This window comes from Stegostoma tigrinum, chromosome 28, assembly GCF_030684315.1.
Source record: "Stegostoma tigrinum isolate sSteTig4 chromosome 28, sSteTig4.hap1, whole genome shotgun sequence".
NCBI lineage: Eukaryota > Metazoa > Chordata > Chondrichthyes > Orectolobiformes > Stegostomatidae > Stegostoma > Stegostoma tigrinum.
In genome coordinates this window covers 40631136-40648416 of record NC_081381.1, presented here as the reverse complement: position 1 = coordinate 40648416, position 17281 = coordinate 40631136, and the positions used below count along the sequence as shown (strand labels likewise).

The following is a 17281-nucleotide window of genomic DNA, read 5'->3' as shown; positions in this document are numbered from 1 at the left end:
CCGCTTGGGAACCCTGCAGCCCATTGGTATCAATGTGGACTTCACAAGCTTCAAAATCTCCCCTTCCCCCACAGTATCCCAAAACCAGCCCAGTTCGTCCCCTCCCCCCACATCATCACTAAACCAGCCCAGCTCGTCCCCTCCCCCCACTGCATCCCAAAACCAGCCCAGCCTGTCTCCGCTTCCCTAACCTGTTCTTCCTCTCACCCATCCCTTCCTCCCACCTCAAGCCGCACCTCCATTTCCTACCTACTACCTCCTCTCGACTCCTTGACCTGTCCGTCTTCCCTGGATTGACCTATCCCCTCCCTACCTCCCCACCTATACTCTCCTCTCCACCTATCTTCTTTTCTCTCCATCTTCGGTCCGCCTCCCCCTCTCTCCCTATTTATTCCAGAACCCTCACCCCATCCCCCTCTCTGATGAAGGGTCTAGGCCCGAAACGTCAGCTTTTGTTCTCCTGAGATGCTGCTGGGCCTGCTGTGTTCATCCAGCTTCACACTTTATTATCTTGACTTAAATCATTTCCTTTTTCTTATACAGATAGTAAGAACTGCCGATACTAGAATCAGAGATAACACAGTGTTTGTCCTGGATGGGCCCCATTTCTGAAGAACAGTTCTAACCCAAAACGTCAGCTTTCCTGTTCCTCTAATGCTGCCTGGCATGCTGTGTTCGTCCAGCTTCACACTGTGTTATCTCAATTCCACCACTCTCTTGAAGTTTCAGTCCCACTGTCCCAAGAATCTTTCTGGTAAACCTTCACTGAACTCCCTCTACAGCAAGAACATGCTTCTTCCACTCAATACTGCACACAATATTCCAAATCTCCTATATATATATACTCTGTATAATTGTGACAAAATATTTTCGCTCCTGTATGCAAATCCTTTTGAATCACATTAACCCATTCAATATGAAAGCAAATACAGCACATACAATTAAAATATAAAGTAACTGTAAGAAAAAAGAAATAACACAGTGTGGAGCTGGATGAGCCCCATTTTTGAAGAAGGGTCCTAAACCGAAATGTCAACTTTCCTACTCCTCAGCTGCTGCCTGGCCTGCAGTGTTCCTCCATACAGGAGCAGGAATATCTTGCCACAATTATACAGTGCCTTGGTGAGGCTTGGTGTGTGCAATACTGCGTGGAAGAAGGATGTTCTTGGTATACCAGGAGTTCAGTGAAGGTTCACCAGACTGATTCTTGGGATGGTGGGACTGACACTTCAAGAGAATTTAAATTGGTGACAATTATGTTTGCTGGAGTCTAGAAAATGTGGGTGATATAGAAATGTGTAAAGCAGGTTACTGAGTTGGATGATCGGCCCTTATCATATTGAATGGTCGATCTGGCTCAAACGGCTGAATGGCCTACTCCTGCTCAAACTTTCTGTATTTCTATGTTTACTGATAGATCTTAGTAATTTTCTCACAACTAGCAATAAATAGGTAATCCTGTAGTTCCCTGATTTCTTTCTCATCCTTTGTAAATAATGGAACATTAAAATTTTTGCTTTGAATGACACAATTCCAAATTAAGAGAGTTTTTTTGACTATGAATAATCTTCTACAATTCCCTCACTTACTTATTTTAATATGTTCAGATGAAAAACACCAAGGTTTGCAGACTTATCTATCATACGTTCCATTTCTCCCTCAAATACAATTTTAAACAATTATAATGAATGCAATAAGTTTGTCTTCTTAATTTATCTTCAATTTCTCTTGCTTCGTCCTCTTGCTTTCCTTACTGTGAAAATGGATACATAACAATAATTCAATAGATCTGTCATTATCCTGATGTGTATTGCAGTGTCACCTGCATCTCTCTTCATTGGGTCCATTATGTCCTTTGGCCACGATCTGACTCTGAAAATATTTATTAAAACATTCCTTATTAGCATTTATATTACTTGCAAGTCTCAGTTGACATTCCCATTGTGCACTTCCTAGTATGATCTTTGTGTCTAGTTGCTGTTTCCCACTTTTCTGCACTCCCCTACATTATGAACTACCTTTTTTCTTGATAATTGTGCAAGTCAGTACTTTCAGCATTATACTAGCCTGCTGATAGTAGCTTGACTGCACAAGTTGAACTTTTGCACACTACAGGTACACAATGGTGTTGAAATAGAGTAAATACCTCCAGAAATACCCTCAAAAAAGGGGACCTTTACTGATAACCGTTTGTGCTGCATCAGTTCTGGGAATTACATTATGCTGGCATTGAGCACCTGAAATTATTGTGCTTCAGATCCCCTGCGCTGACATCTCTGACCTTGATGAGCATAAAAAGGTGTTTTCTATAAAAGTGATGGTACTTATGAGTGGGTAAAAGGTTTTGCTATCTGGTGGTTTTATCACTGAACTATTAATTCAGAAACATGGGTATATGGGTTTCAATCCTGCCATGGCACATGGTGGAATTTGAATTCAATGAAAATTTGGAATTAAAAAGATTCTAATGATAACCATCGAACCTTTGTTGATTGTCAGGAAAAGTCCATCTGGTTCACGAATGTCCTTCAGGAAAGGAAATCTGCCATCCTTACCTGGTCTTGCCTACATGTCACTCCAGACCCACAGCAATATGGTTGACTCTTAACTGTCTTCTGGACAATTAGGAATGGGCAATAAATGCTGGTAGACATCAAAATTGCTGAAGCTCAATGGAAAGAGATATTTGCTCCTTTATTTTGGGGTCTACTTCATTTATATCACAGGGCAGTATTCAAAAGAGATACATAGTGATTTTGAGTTCTCATGAGCTGCAATCTGAATTCACTGAAATCAGAGTTGTCGCATCCACATAGCACTGAGGAACCTCAGAGAGTATATAATCATTACCCTTTGATCCTTTGAGTAAATTATCAAAGTGACAGATGTCAATGATGATCAATATGACACTTATATAAACTAGTGTTAGCACTAAATGGCTCTGATGGTGAGTTTCTATTTGAAACATTAACCTTCTTTTCTGACCTTGATGGATCTATTCTGTATTCTGAATATTTCTCTGATTTATTTCCGACTTAAAACAGTAATAATCTTTTCTATTCAGTGTCATATAACCCAGGCACAGCAGGATTGCAGTCAGAAATAGATCAGACTTCTTGTCTTCCACCTCACAACATGACAAAGCAAACCAAATAAGATATTAGACTTGGTAATTACATTGTCCTGAAGATGCTGGAAATCTGATACAAAAATGGGAAGTGCTGGAAAAACTCAGCAGGTACAACAGCATCTTTGAAGAGAGAACCAGGCGTAACATTTCGAGTCAACTAACTCTTCTCTGAATTCTATACAACCAGTTCAGACAAAGTAATTGGATTTGAACATCAGCTCTGCTTCTCTCCCCAAAATGCTACCAGTGCAACTGAGCTTTTCCATCACTTTCCTTAATATTTACATTATTGGCATTAGCAAGTTTTGAGAAGATTTGTAGCTCAGGTTGATTTTCTTGATGTGAGTTTGCTCGCTGAGCTGGAAGGTTAGTTTTCAGATGTTTCGTCACCTTTCCAGGTAACATCATCAGTGAGCCTCCGGTGAAGCGTTGGTGTTATGTCCAGCTTTCTATTTATCTGTTTAGGTTTCCTTGGGTTGGTGATGTCATTTCCTGTTCTTTTTCTCACAGGATGGTAGATTGGCTCCAAATCAATGTGTTGTTGATGGAGTTCCGGTTGGAATGCCATGCTTCTAGGAATTCTCGTGCGTGTCTCTGTTTGGCTTGTCCTAGGATGGATGTGTTGTCCCTATCAAAGTGGTGTCCTTCCTCATCTGTATGTAAGGATACGAGTGGCAGTGGGTCATGTCGTTTTGTGGCTAGTTGATGTTCATGTATCCTGGTGGCTAGCTTTCTGCCTGTTTGCCCAATGTAGTGTTTGTCACAGTTCTTGCAAGGTATTTTGCAAAATGAACGTCATCTGCAAAGTACCTTGCAAGAACTGTGACAAACACTACATTGGACAAACAGGCAGAAAGCTAGCCACCAGGATACATGAACATCAACTAGACACAAAACGACATGACCCACTATCACTAGTATCCTTACATACAGATGAGGAAGGACACGACTTTGATTGGGACAACACATCCATCCTAGCTCAAGCCAAACGGAGACATGCACGAGAGTTCCTAGAAGCATGGCATTCCAACCAGAACTCCATCAACAAACACATTGATTTGGAGCCAATCTACCATCCTCTGACAAAAAGAACAGGAAATGACATCACCAACACAGGAAATTACAACACCAACCCAAGGAAACCTAAACAGATAAATAGAAAGTGGGACATAACACCAGCACTTCACCGGAGGCTCACTGATGATGTTACCTAGAATGGTGACGAGACGTCTGAAAACTAACCTTCCAGCTCAGTGAGCAAACTGACATCCATTATTGGCATTGACTATTTGCCTGATCTCTCTAATTGAGCATGCCAAATTAATGGGCTGCATTGCCTTTGGTGAGCACATTCACATTCAACTTCTTCGTGCACTCTAGGAAAATAATATTTGATCTATTTAAAGTGAATGTTTGCTTGAGTGTGTATGAGGTTAGGCAGAAACAAATTCTAAATTCTACTTTCAGAGATATCCAGTAGCTTTCAAGTTGAGAGGGCTTTTTTGTTCCCTTGTCTGAATTAACTTCAAAACTGAGCTTGACAGATATTTGTTCGGTACGACGATTAAGAGACAGAGAGCTAAAGTGGCAAGCTGAAGCTAAGTTTCAATTGAACAGTGGAACAGGTTTGAGGGATGAATGGACTCCTGTGCTGACATCTCTATGTTTTGAAGGCGCAAGGTCATTAGCCCTGCACTTAAGCAGTTCATCTTGCTGGCCTCATATTATAGGAAGAGGGGGCAATTTATTTCAATAAATCTCAGTGTGCAGTAAAATGTGATGGATGCACTGGGGACTGTAAAGGACTCAATGGATAAAGAGTTTGCTTTTAAAGGTCTTTTCATTGGCCTCAGAAGGAAAGATAGGGTTCAGAAAAGATTTACCAGAACGTTGCCAGGAATGGAAGGCTTGAGTTGTAAGGAGTGTTTGGATTGTCTATCCTTTAGTCACTGGAGCATAGGAGGTTAAAGGGTGACATTGTGGAGGTTTATGAGATCATGAGTGGGTATAGATAATGTTAATGGCAGGTGTCTTTACCCTAGGAAGGGAGAATTCAAAACGACAGAGCATATTTTTAAGGTGAGAAGCGAGAGATTTAGAAAGGACGAGGGGCGACTTTTCTTATACAGGGAGTGGTTCGTATGTGGAAGTGGTGGATGCATGTACAGTGACAACATTTTGTTCGAGAAAAGGCCCAAAAAGGGCCTCGATATAAAAGATATCTGTATAAGGACATGAATAAGAAGTGTTTGGAGGAATATGTGCCAAGCACAGGCAAGTGGGATTAGTTTAGTTTCGGATTATGGCTGGCATGGACTGGTTGGAGTGAAGAGTCTGTTTCCATGCCTCGATGGAACTAAACAAAATGACATCATGTCCTGGTGAGGTCTATCCTGGATTGCACAAATATCATTACAGTGTGTTCTCCACATAGTTAGAGACAAGGGCATTACTATTTCACCTCATCTGTGTGCCTTGATAGCAATTCTTGCCTTGAATGGAAAATGGGATGTCCAGTGGAGAGGGGTGCACTTTGGATTCCCAAGATTATGTAATTTTCACGAAGATCTGTAAATGGACAAACAACACACTTGCATCTTGCAAACAGAAGGCTGCTTACGTTTTTAATTGAGTCCTGCTGGATATTGGACGCTGTTTGCAATGTTCAGGTACAATTAGGTGCAAAGTACATAGCCCTAACACTGCCAATTTGTGTCAGGTGGTGAACAGTAGCTCTTACAGGGCTCACTAATTGCTGCTCCTGAAAAGGCCCGAAATGTTTCAAGTGAATTTTACGGAGCCCGAGAAACATGAGCATGTGTTCCTTGTTAGGATTGGCCTTGGCTGCCCATGGAACTGAGAACCCAAGAAATAGCACTCATGGAAACTGTGCCTCTTAACTTAATGTCTTGATCCTGTATCTCATGAATCAATGCTTATTTATACCGTAACTCATGACTGAATGCCCATGAAGCCTGTAGCTTGGGCAGACCAGAACCTGTGCCCTTTTTGTTGATGTTTGACAAACTGTCAGTCAATTTTCTGCCTTCCAGAAACTTCCTAGTTGTTGCGGAGCACTCATACCCAAATGTACCAGCTAAAGCTTCCTGGTTGTTAGTATCTAAGACAAAAGTCCATTCCTGCACCATACCATTGACGTCATTATAATCCCTACAGTGTGGAAACAGGCTATTTGGCCCAACAAGGCCACCCCATCCCTTCGAAGAGCATCCCACCCAGACCCATTCCCCGAACTTCCCATATCTAACACACCTAACCTAAACATCCCTGGACACTATGGGCAATTTAGCATGGGCAATCCACCTAACGGGCTCATCTTTAGACTATGCAAGGAAACCGGAGCACTCAGAGGACACCCACGCAGACGCAGGGAGAATGCGCAAACTCCACACAGACAGTCACCCGAGGCTGGAGTTGAACCCAGGACCCTGTAAAGCAGCAGTGCGAACCACTGAGCCAGCATGCCGCCTTATTACAAGAAAAAAACTACAGTATGGGGGCCAACTGTTCAACATTGACTGCTTTAATCAGTGCTGAATAGAAAAGTGACCAGTTCAATTATCAGGATCGGACAAATCAACCCAGTCTCACCAGTTTATAATTCAACAAATCACATCCAACTTCTGCAAAAGGCAGACAGAGAGGTAATTAACATTCAGCATCATTGTTGCGATCTACATTTTACAGAAGTTGAACAGAGACATGAGCTGTCAGTTGTTTGGCAGCAAATCAAAGGTAAAAGCCTGGTGGACACCTTTCACCACACCTTGTGCACCAGGAAGAGCAGGAGCTCCCAGTAAGCCCATCCAGAGCGCCCATGCCTACTCCAGGCTGAATGGAGACTGTATCGCTTTCCGATGGCCTGATTGCAGCCCCATTTTCCACCTTCTCTCCATCTCAACCCTTGTGATGGCAGCTTCCATCTGTGATGCACGGCTGGTCAGTGGAAATGGCCTCCCATCCCCTCATCGGTGTTTCCGTCTGTCAGCATTCTGTTTGTTTGAATGCCGACAGGGTCAGGCGATTAGGGCTGACCAGTTACAGCAGACGAGATCCTGCCACTAAGATAGGCAGGAGGTCCCTGAGCTTGGCCTTGCAGGACGTCCCTCATGTTACTGCAATGTCCCCCACTTCACTGTCAATATATCACCTATTTCCTGTGGCAGCTGGGGTGGAATCATACAGAAAATAATTTGGTCAACATGCCCCTTTGTAAAAGCTGGTAAATTACACTTGTCTTGCTGCTCCTGTCTCACAGAGTTGCACAATGCTCTTTGTTCAGGTTCAGTGATGATAATGGAATCTGAGTATAATTACCATTGAAAGGATGGCTTGCAAATGGTCTCCTAACACACATTAAACCTGAGTCATTATTGTCGGTGGGGCATTAAACAGCGATGATTGGCAGGCAATCTTCCAAGACACTATAAATTCATCATACGTCCCTGGGAAATGTCAAAGTAAGTCAGGCCTGTGACCAGAGCCATTTAACTCAAGAAAAGTACATAAAATAATTCTACTTGTTAAATAGTCCCTTGTAAGCGTAACATTTTCAGGATCAATGAACATCTCACAGAAACAAATTAGTATTGGCCCTCCCTTCAAATTGCATTATTAACTCTAAAGTAATTGATTCAGAATTCTATTGGTTGGGTACCTCCAGTATCTCCAATGCGGGATGGCCTGGCTGTGTTGCGAAGCTCCCAGCTGAGATTCGGCTCTGTTGTGCGTGGCTCAGGCATTACCATCTTCGGGCTCCTGAGTGTGGCTGTGGTGGTTTGCATAGTGGTGGATGTCGTGCTGGCTGTGGTGGTGGTGGGGGTGGTCCTGGCAGTTGTCACTCTCGTAGAGGGCACCAGGGTCAACGTAGTGGTGGATAGACTTGTCGGAGTCGAAAACATGCTGAACTCTGTGAGGTCCTCTTTAGTGGGCCCCCATTCAATGGCGCATGGTATCACAGTCACTGTTCCTTCACTGTCATAGGAAGTGCATTTGGGTTTTTCAAAATTCTCAAATGGAAAATGATCACTCTGCCTTCTTGACCTTTTCAAAGAGGTCAATTTTACCGAATCCCTAATCTCCGTAGAGACTGAAGGGTCCAATTTGTAAGACATAGATTGTTTGGATTGACAGTTGGTACACAGGGTACCTGTGTTTGACTTGAGTTTGTGAACTCCTGTTGGCTTGTTTGATATTTGCTTTCTAGAATGGATTTCAGGCCAAATCCTTCTGAGCCACCAAGATTTTGTAATTCTCCCAACATGGGCATCTTTGTACACCCAGAGAGGGCCAGTGGTAAGTCTATGATGTGGCGATGGATGGAGCGACTCTGAATTCTGGCTGAGCCCCTGACCCTGAATCTGTGATTCACAAGAAGAGAAATCCATGGCTAGATGAAAGATGGCAAGCAATACCCAGGCATGGCACCCAACAGGTCGTCCAAATATATTGACAGGCATTGGGCTGGAAGAAGGAAAAAGTGCAACATCAGTCCAATGAATAACATACAAACAAGACAATATTTCAAAAGATATTTTACCAGCTTGGAAAATGAATAAACTGTACGGTTTCTAAACTGGTACAATGTTCAAATCCCAGCGTAACACTTTGCACAAAATAGTTTTTGTTCAAAATCTAAGATCCATACTATATGCTGTAGGTACATACTTATCCTTGTACCTCGCTTGATAAGAAATATAATGCTGATCTTTTAACTTATTTTTATTCATTATTATAATTCATACCTCAGATTTTGTAGCTAGTTACCTTCGTACATAATGGTGACTTTGTATACTTTTTTTTGCACTCGTGTATCCCTGAACTTAAGTGAATGTGACAATGAACCTAATTCTAAGTTCTTAACACTTAACCTTACACAAGGTTCTCCTTTTTGCAGTACCTTCATAATTTTTAAACTTTGTCTGCAATTTCAAGACAGTTATTAATGAATTTGCAAAAAGTGCAGCCTACCTCGATGTCCTCAGTCTCCTGACAATTTTCAGGCTTTGAAAACTTGAATTCAGTGCCAGTTAATCCCCAATTTTTGATTTATCTCCTCCACTGTTTTATTTTGGTTTGGATGGTGGCCTGAACTATAGTTCTCCACCTGAGCTTCAATTTGCCTCACGAAATAAAAAAAAGTGTTTTTTAATGCATCCATTTGTTCCAGAAAGTGCTGTGCTAAAGCAGAAAGCTTCCCCTAGCAACATAGCTCCACCAATCAGCAAAAGTCAGGGAGACAAGGCAATTAAATAGTCTCTGTGGACTCAACCTGAACATTATCTCATTAGATAAAAAAGTCCTCTGAGTATGATGCCTCCACACTAGACATCAGCTTCATCCACTTTAATAAAGTAATGCAAGTTTAATATCTGTTCTTTTTGAATTGTTTGACCCACTGTGCGTATGTAAATCGCACTGGAGAATCCAGTGTTGAATCCAGCTGACAGGTTTGATGGATGCTTTCATTCTGATCTCTTGAAGGCATTAACTTTGAACCAGGCCCCACGTTTGCATGCTTCTCCACTGAGACCAGATACCTGTGCTACAACTGACCTTAAACATAGTGCAGTCAGGAACTACATAATCTGGGACGAGGCATCAAATCAAGGCCCCACTTGACTTCTTGAATGGACATAAAAGTTTCCACATCCTATTCTGCAAAAGACCATGGAACATCTCCCCGCCAGCCCAGACTGGGAAAAATATGTGATCTAGTCATTACCGTGTCACCATTGTAACTGTGCTGCGTGAAAGTTGGCTGCCTCATCCTTCATTGCTAGTGTCCATACTTCAAAAGTACTTTTGTTACTATTGTACACTACAGGAAGACCTCAGTTGTGAATGGTGCTACATAAATGCAAGTTAAAAGTAATTCCAGATTCAGCAGACAACAAACTTGTAATTAAATTTTGACTAAACTGAAAGTGTGGTTAAGATTCCAGTGAGTTCACCATCTAGTATAGTTCGGAGTCACAGAAAAAAACAACCAGGTTGTAATAAATTTCAAAACTGAACTATTCTGACTTGGTTGATTTAATTGGCTCAGCCGGGAGGATGTTACCATTGGCCTGTTTTTATACACCTAGAATAGTGAAGAGAAGAAACCTCAAACAAGATTCTTGAGTATCACTTACAGTTACCTGCTGGAAGGTGCCAAAATGTCAAGATAACACTTGCCTGCGATGTTTTCTGTCATTAAATGGTCTGCCAGATTCACTTCTTGACTCATGCATAAAGAAAGACAGCCTTGATCAAGATAACAGAATAACAGCTACCTGTATGTAGATACCTGTATTCCTAAAGGGCGTCGAACCTTCAAAAGTCAAGTGCAAAATGGAAGGATGGACAAGAAGAAAATTGGATTTGTTCCCAATACTGTTGGTTTCACTGTGCAGAAATGCTGAAAATCTTTTCAGTCTTCAGTGAGAAATGGTCACAATTTTATAGGAATGTAGTACTGGTTAATTGTCACTTTCTAGCCACAAGTACCATTCCTCTTAGAGTGGACTTTAAACAAAACATGCAAAAAAATTATCTAGGGTAAAACGCAGAGCTGTTATTTTTGATTTCACAGAATGCTGGTAGGTTGATAATGTGACAGAGCTGACCTATTTTATTGTGTGGGTGGAGAAGAGAGACCAGCAGCGTTCTCAGATCTGCAGGAATCCACAGTCACAAGAAGCTTTGTGGTTCATAGAACATAGAACATTACAGCACAGTACAGGCCCTTCGGCCCTCGATGTTGTGCTGACCTGTCACACCGATCTCAAGCCCATCTAACCTACACTATTCCTTGTACGTCCATATGTTTATCCATCCACTGAGATATGTGAGAAAACAGCACACACCATGAATACAGAGTCTCAAATTGCCACATTCTTTGAGATTACATGGGATACACGTCCTCCGTTTTGGTTGCTCATGGCCGAAATGTGAACAGGAATATGGACTGAGGAGTTGAGGAAGGGGGTGTCATTCTGAGTTTGCACGGGAAAATTGGGAGGAATATAAAGGAAAATGACACCATACAGCAGAGAACAGAGGTGGAGAAAATAATGTGAACTAGCACTGGGCATTGAGAAAGATGGGTCGTTAAAAATTGTAAAATCAGACAGCACAAGGCAGTACCTGAGGCAATATGTTTGACAGAGGCACAACGAGTGAGCACAGTAAGATACAGTGCAAAAGATAAAACCAAAAAAGAAAATGTGAGTCCTCAACCATTTATGTGTCTGATAATGTTTTGTTCCTGTGTGCTGCAGATTTCTTTTCCCGCATTTTGTTAGTGGGACAACCTGTTTAACAAGCTTACTGATGTACAGATTCTGGAAAATACGTAAGTAAAGACATTAATGAAAGCTCTTAATACTTTGTAAAATATGACCATCAAGGAAAGGCCCTGAACAACTGCAGCATGGACTAAGTTATGAAGGAATGGGCTGACAGAAACTACAAAATGGATTGAGGAATAAATCATAGGCTGAAATTTATGCCCCTTAAGGTTGTGATGGCAGGTAGAATCAGAGTTTTATAACTTGGAAAGAGACCCTTCGGCCTACCAACAAGCATCTATCTATTCTACTTCCATTTTCCAGCTCTTGTCCCATAATGTTGTATGCTATGGCATAGTGTTCACCAAAAATGAATCTTAAATGTCTCAAGGGTTCCTGCCTGCCCCATAGTTTTGGGCACTGAATTCAAGATACCTACAACCCTCTCAGTGAACAAAAAATCTTCAAGTCCCTGTTAAACCTTCTGCTCGCTGCCTAAAGACTGTGCCACCTGCATTTTGACCCAGCTAACTAAAGGGAAAATTCCTCCCTATCTACCCTATTCATGCTGCTCAGAACTTTGTCCACCTCAGTAGGAATCCCCCCATCTTCCCAGGCTTCTCAACTTGAAGGAAAATAGCCCAGTTTATTCTCTCTTCTCTGTTGAAAAACTCCAGCCCAGGCAACATCCTGATGAATCTCCTCTGTACTCTGCCCAGTCATTCATACCCTTTCTATAGTAAGGCAACCAGAAACAACACAGTACTCCAGCTGTGGTCTAGTTAATATTATATACACTTTGATTACAGCTAACTTGCTCTGTGTTCAAAGCTTTGACAGTAAAGGTAAGTATCCCATATGCCTTCCTAACTACCACATCTACCTGTCCTGTTTCCATCAAGGATCTTTTGATATGCTCACCAAGATCCCTTCTTTCCTAGGGTCCTACCATTCAACATTACAACCTTGCCTTCTTAGTCTTCGCAAAATATATCACCTCACATCTTTGTGCTTGAACGTGAATGTGAATGTGGCTGAATCAGATCCAAAGATGGATAGGATCAATACACAGCTCCTATATCAAGTGTTTAGTATCACCACAACAGTAATTTGTACTTGTATAGCACTTTTAATGCAGTAAAATGAACAACATTGCAATGTGCCTTACAGCAGGGGATGGTACAAACACAGCCTGTTACCAGGCCAGATAAGGAACTAACAGCAGATAACCAAAGGTTGGTCAAAAAAATAGGATCAAAGGTTTATTCCGAATGAAGGAAAAAGCAGTGAGTGGGCTTTAGGAGGAAAATTTGAGACCTAGAGAGCAAAGCAGCTGATGGTGCAATTAAAATGGGGACGCCCATATAGGATAACTTGGAGGGAGGTGCAAGAACCTGTGATGATACTTTGGCTTTAAGTGGAGTAATTTCTCTTTGTTTTGAGAGGAAAGGTCAGGCGGATGCTCCAAAGCCAATAAAGGAAACAGCTTGTGAGGCCTTGTTTTCTTATAAAGTTGGCACAATACAAGCAGCCAGAATGGGTGGGGTCAAATTCCCATAGAGCCAGGATTTCTTTTCTCAGTTTTAGCTTTCAGCAGTTGTTGGGGTCTTGAAGCTGGGTGTGGAAACTTTTATTCCTCTATCTCTCCATTGCAGCTAAAAGCTGGGGGTTCTCTTCCTGGTGCTAGAATTGCATGTGAGACAATTTAGTTTACCGAATTTATTTTTGCAATTCATTTGCAAAGATGTGTTTGCGGAGTATTATTTTCTTGGGACAGTCAATTAGTAGTGGTTAATATATATTATCTTGTTAAGCATTTTGATGGAGTTGCAGTTTAGCCACTTCTTTTGTTTTATTTTCAATTTGTCAGCATTTTAATTATAGTGTATGAATAAACTGCGTTTTGATTCAAATCTGGTTGTTTGACCGATTGATTTGCATCCAGACCTCAATGCCTTATGCTTACCTATAAAATGAGAGAACCTTAGGGTCTAGACTACTTCTGTAATGTATTTTGAGGGAGTTTGGTTCAGTCCATAACATGCGTTTGAGAGTCACAGCACTGCAGAATTGTCCAGAAATCAAGATTTATAAAATTGCTAATATTTTTCACGAGAATTAATATATATCCGTGTGCACAGGGATGGTGGATGAGTGGGAAATTGTGCAGTTTAGAACATATGTAGCACAATTTTAGATTACTTTAGATTTAGGGAATGTAATGGATTGCATTGAAACAGTCAAATCTGGAGATAACAACGATATGGATGTGGGTTCAGCAGCAGATGAGAAGGGGCAAAGTGGATTAGCGCTAGAGAGATAGAAAGAGGTAATTTAGTGATGTATGGATATGCAATATGAAGCTTGTCTCAGTTAAATATAAAACCAGAAGACATGAGAGCAGAGGTAGGTCATTCAGCTCATCATATCTAGTGCATCATTCAGTTAAAAGTAGGGCCTCAGGCAATGTTGTAGAACAGACAGACCTCGGGGTTCAAGTGCATAATTGTTTGAAGTTTGCAACACAAATAGATAAGGTGGCCAAGAAGGTGTTTCGTACACTTGCCTTCATTGCTCAGGCCTTTACTAGTTGGGAAGTTATGTTGAGGTTGTACAAGATGTTGCTGAGGCCTCTTCTGTGGATCTTTGTACAGTTCTGGCCACCCTATTATAGGAAGGATATTATTAAATTGGAGACGGTTCAGAAGAAATTTGCCAGGATGTTGTCCAGAATCGAGGGTTTCAGTTATAAGGAGACCGGACAGGCTAGGACACTTTTCATTGGAGCATAGGAGGTTGAGACATGATTTTATAGCAACTTATAAAATCCTGAGTGGTATAGAAAAGGTAAATGGCAAATGTTTTATTCCTAGGGTAGGGGATTTCAAGACTGGGGGGGCATATATTTAGAGTGAGAGGAGAAATATTTAAACAAGGCATAAGGGCAGACTTTTTACACAGAGAGTAGTTCGTGAGTGGAATAAATGCTCAGAGGTCATGGTGGACGTGGGTACAGTTACAATGTTTAAAAAATATTCGGAGAAGTACATGAATAAGAAATGTTTGGAGGGATTTGGGCCAGGCACAGGCAAGTGGGATTAGTTTAGTTTGGGATTATGGTCAGCATGGACAGGTAGGGCCGAAGGGTCTGTTTCTGTGCTGTATGACTCTATGACCACACGTCTTATCATGGATGATCTGATAATCCTCAACTCTTTTCTGGTCTTTCCCCCATAACCGTTAATTCCCTTCCTGATTAAATATCTGTCTTTCCCCCTGCTGCAGCCTTTGGCTGTAAAGAATTCCACAAATTTGCCAACTTCTAAGAGAAGCCTCATTTTTGTCCTAACTAACTGAAACCTTCTCCTGAGATTATGTCCTCTGGTCATGGACTCTGTCTCAAGGGGAAACAACCTCTCAGCATTGGCCATCATATGACATCAGGACTGTGAAGACCGCCCTCGACTGTGTCTCCCGCAGTTCCCGCAACTCATCCCTCACACTCCGTCCCCGCAATCACCGCCAAAAGAGAATTCCCCCTTATCCTCACATAACACCCTACCAACCTCCAGATACAATGCATCATCCTCTGACACTTCCGCCACCTACAATCTCACCCCACCACCAAAGACATTTCTCCATACCCACCCTTGTCTGCCTTCCAGAGAGACCACTCTTCTCCAGGACTCCCTTGTCCGCACCACACTCCCCTCCAACCCCACCACACCCGGCACTTGCCCCTGCAACCGCAGGAAGTGCTACACTTGCCCCATAACTCCTCCCTCAACCCCATCCCAGGCCCCAAGAAAACTTTCCACATCAAACAGATGTTCACCTGCACATCTGCCAATGTGGTACACTGCATCCGCTGTAGCCATTGTGGCTTCATCTACATTGGGGAAAGCAAGCAGAGGCTTGGGGGCCGCTTTGCAGATCACCTACCCTAGGTTCGCAATAAACAACTGAACCTCCCAGTCACGAACCGTTTCATCTCCCCCTTCCATTCCTTAGACGACATGTCCATCCTGGGCCTCCTGCAGTGCCATAATGATGCCATCCGAAGATCGCAGGAACAGGAACTCAAATTCTGCTTTGGAACCCTGCAGCCCAATGGCATCAATGTGGATTTCACAAGCTTCAAAATCTCCGCTCCCACCGCTGCACGGCCCCCCCACCCCCGACTACTGCATCCCAAAACCGGTGCAGCTCGTCCTTGCCCCCCAGCCCCTTGTTCCTCTCACCTCTCCCCTCCTCCCACATCAAGCCGCATCTCCATTTCCTACCTAAGAACTTCATCCCGCCCCCTTGACCTGTCCATCCTCCCTGGACTGACCTATCCCCTCTGTACCTCCCCACCCATACTCTCCTCTCCAACTACCTTCTCCTTTATCCATCTTCGATCTGCATCCCCCTCTCTCCCTATTTATTTCAGAACCCTCTCCCCATCCCCCTTTTCTGGTGAAGGGCTTTTCTGATGAAGGTTCGAGGCCCGAAACATCAGCTTTTGTGCTCCTAAGATGCTGCTTGGCCTGCTGTGTTCTTCCAGCTCCACACTTTGTTATCTTGGCTTAGCCTGAGACAGTTTTCAATGAAAGGCACGAAGTAGGCAGCTAGAGATCATGCTTTGTGATGGAGACCACCAAAGCAAATGGTTTTATTCTTCCCAATGTCAAACACGGAATGGATTAACACACTATAGCAAGAGTCACACACCAAAAGTGGAAGCGACAATTTTATTACATCAAAAGATAAATTCTCAGATTCCACCTTACAGAACAGAACAGCACTCAGAGAGTGAGAGAAGTTGACAATATAGCAGCAAACTCTGTCATTGCTGGCTCCTTAACTTGCATACGCTCTGATTATAGAAATCACAAATGTAACAGAGCCTACAGTAACCATGTCATTCTGTACAGCCACCTATGGGCTCACCCTAAGAGTGGAAGAGTCATCCTCATCTGTGAGGGACCGCCAACAACAATGGGATCACAGAATTGCTATGGCACCTGAGGAAGCCATTTGGCCCACCATTACTGCAGCAGTTCTATCTGCAGAGAAAGAATTTGCACCAGTCATATGCCCCATTATGCAAGGAAAGCGATAGGAAGTGAGTGCAAGCAGTTGGATAATTGCACTTTGGCATTTCAGGAGAAAGAGGAAGACACTTCAGGTGAAGGAAACAGATTCCTGCTCTGGGTAGTCATGGCATGAAAGTAATTGGCAGAGAGAGAAAGAGAGATTACAGTGTCTCAAAGCTGGAGTACTGCAGTTGAAGCTGAGATGAAGGCCATCGGGCAGTGATGGAGTGAACACTGAGCTTCTCGGGGGGCTGCAGCCATGCTTCAGGTGATTATTGTATTTATCCAACGTGCTGCGCTTGCTCACAATGACATCATACACCTTCATTCTGTAGTGGTTGCAATACAGTCAGCCAGGTGGACCTCATAGAATATGAGTTCCCTGATTATGGCTGTTAACCTAGTCCAATCAGGGAGCCTTGGATGATAGATATAAACAGGAGTGTCAGAGGTTCTGCTCACTCTGAGAGCTGTCTCTGAGGAGGTTGGGTTAGCATCAAGGACTCTCCTCATGTAAATACACGGTGAATTGGTGGAGGAATACAGGCCTTTGTGGAATTATTTCACCAGCCTCCACCTGTCTGCCTGTGACCTCACTGTGACGTGTCTCCCAGTTAACCCACAAAAGGCAAGAGATGTATCGGAGGAATTCTGGGATGTTTGAGCTGCTGGATAATGATGTTAAATTCTTGTTGTCTCTCGAATGGTGTTGGCCAAAACAACTTTGTGGTGGCCTGTCTCATATGAATGTTTTGGCTCGGTTCATTCTGGAGTTGGAG

The 17281-nt window shown here is 42.7% G+C and overlaps 1 protein-coding gene across 4 annotated transcripts in view; it reads right to left on the bottom strand.

Moving 5' to 3' along the window:
* The window catches only part of ajap1 (adherens junctions associated protein 1), a 318303-nt gene that overhangs the window by 183096 nt on the left and 117926 nt on the right, over positions 1–17281 (bottom strand). For all 4 annotated transcript variants that reach the window (XR_009442731.1, XR_009442732.1, XM_059638015.1 and 1 more), the window contains exon 2: positions 7809–8614. Coding sequence is in view for 2 of the 4 variants with exons in the window: in XM_059638015.1 (XP_059493998.1) it covers positions 7809–8614 (806 nt within the window). In the remaining 2 variants the exon portion in view is untranslated. The remainder of the gene's footprint in view (positions 1–7808; positions 8615–17281) is intronic.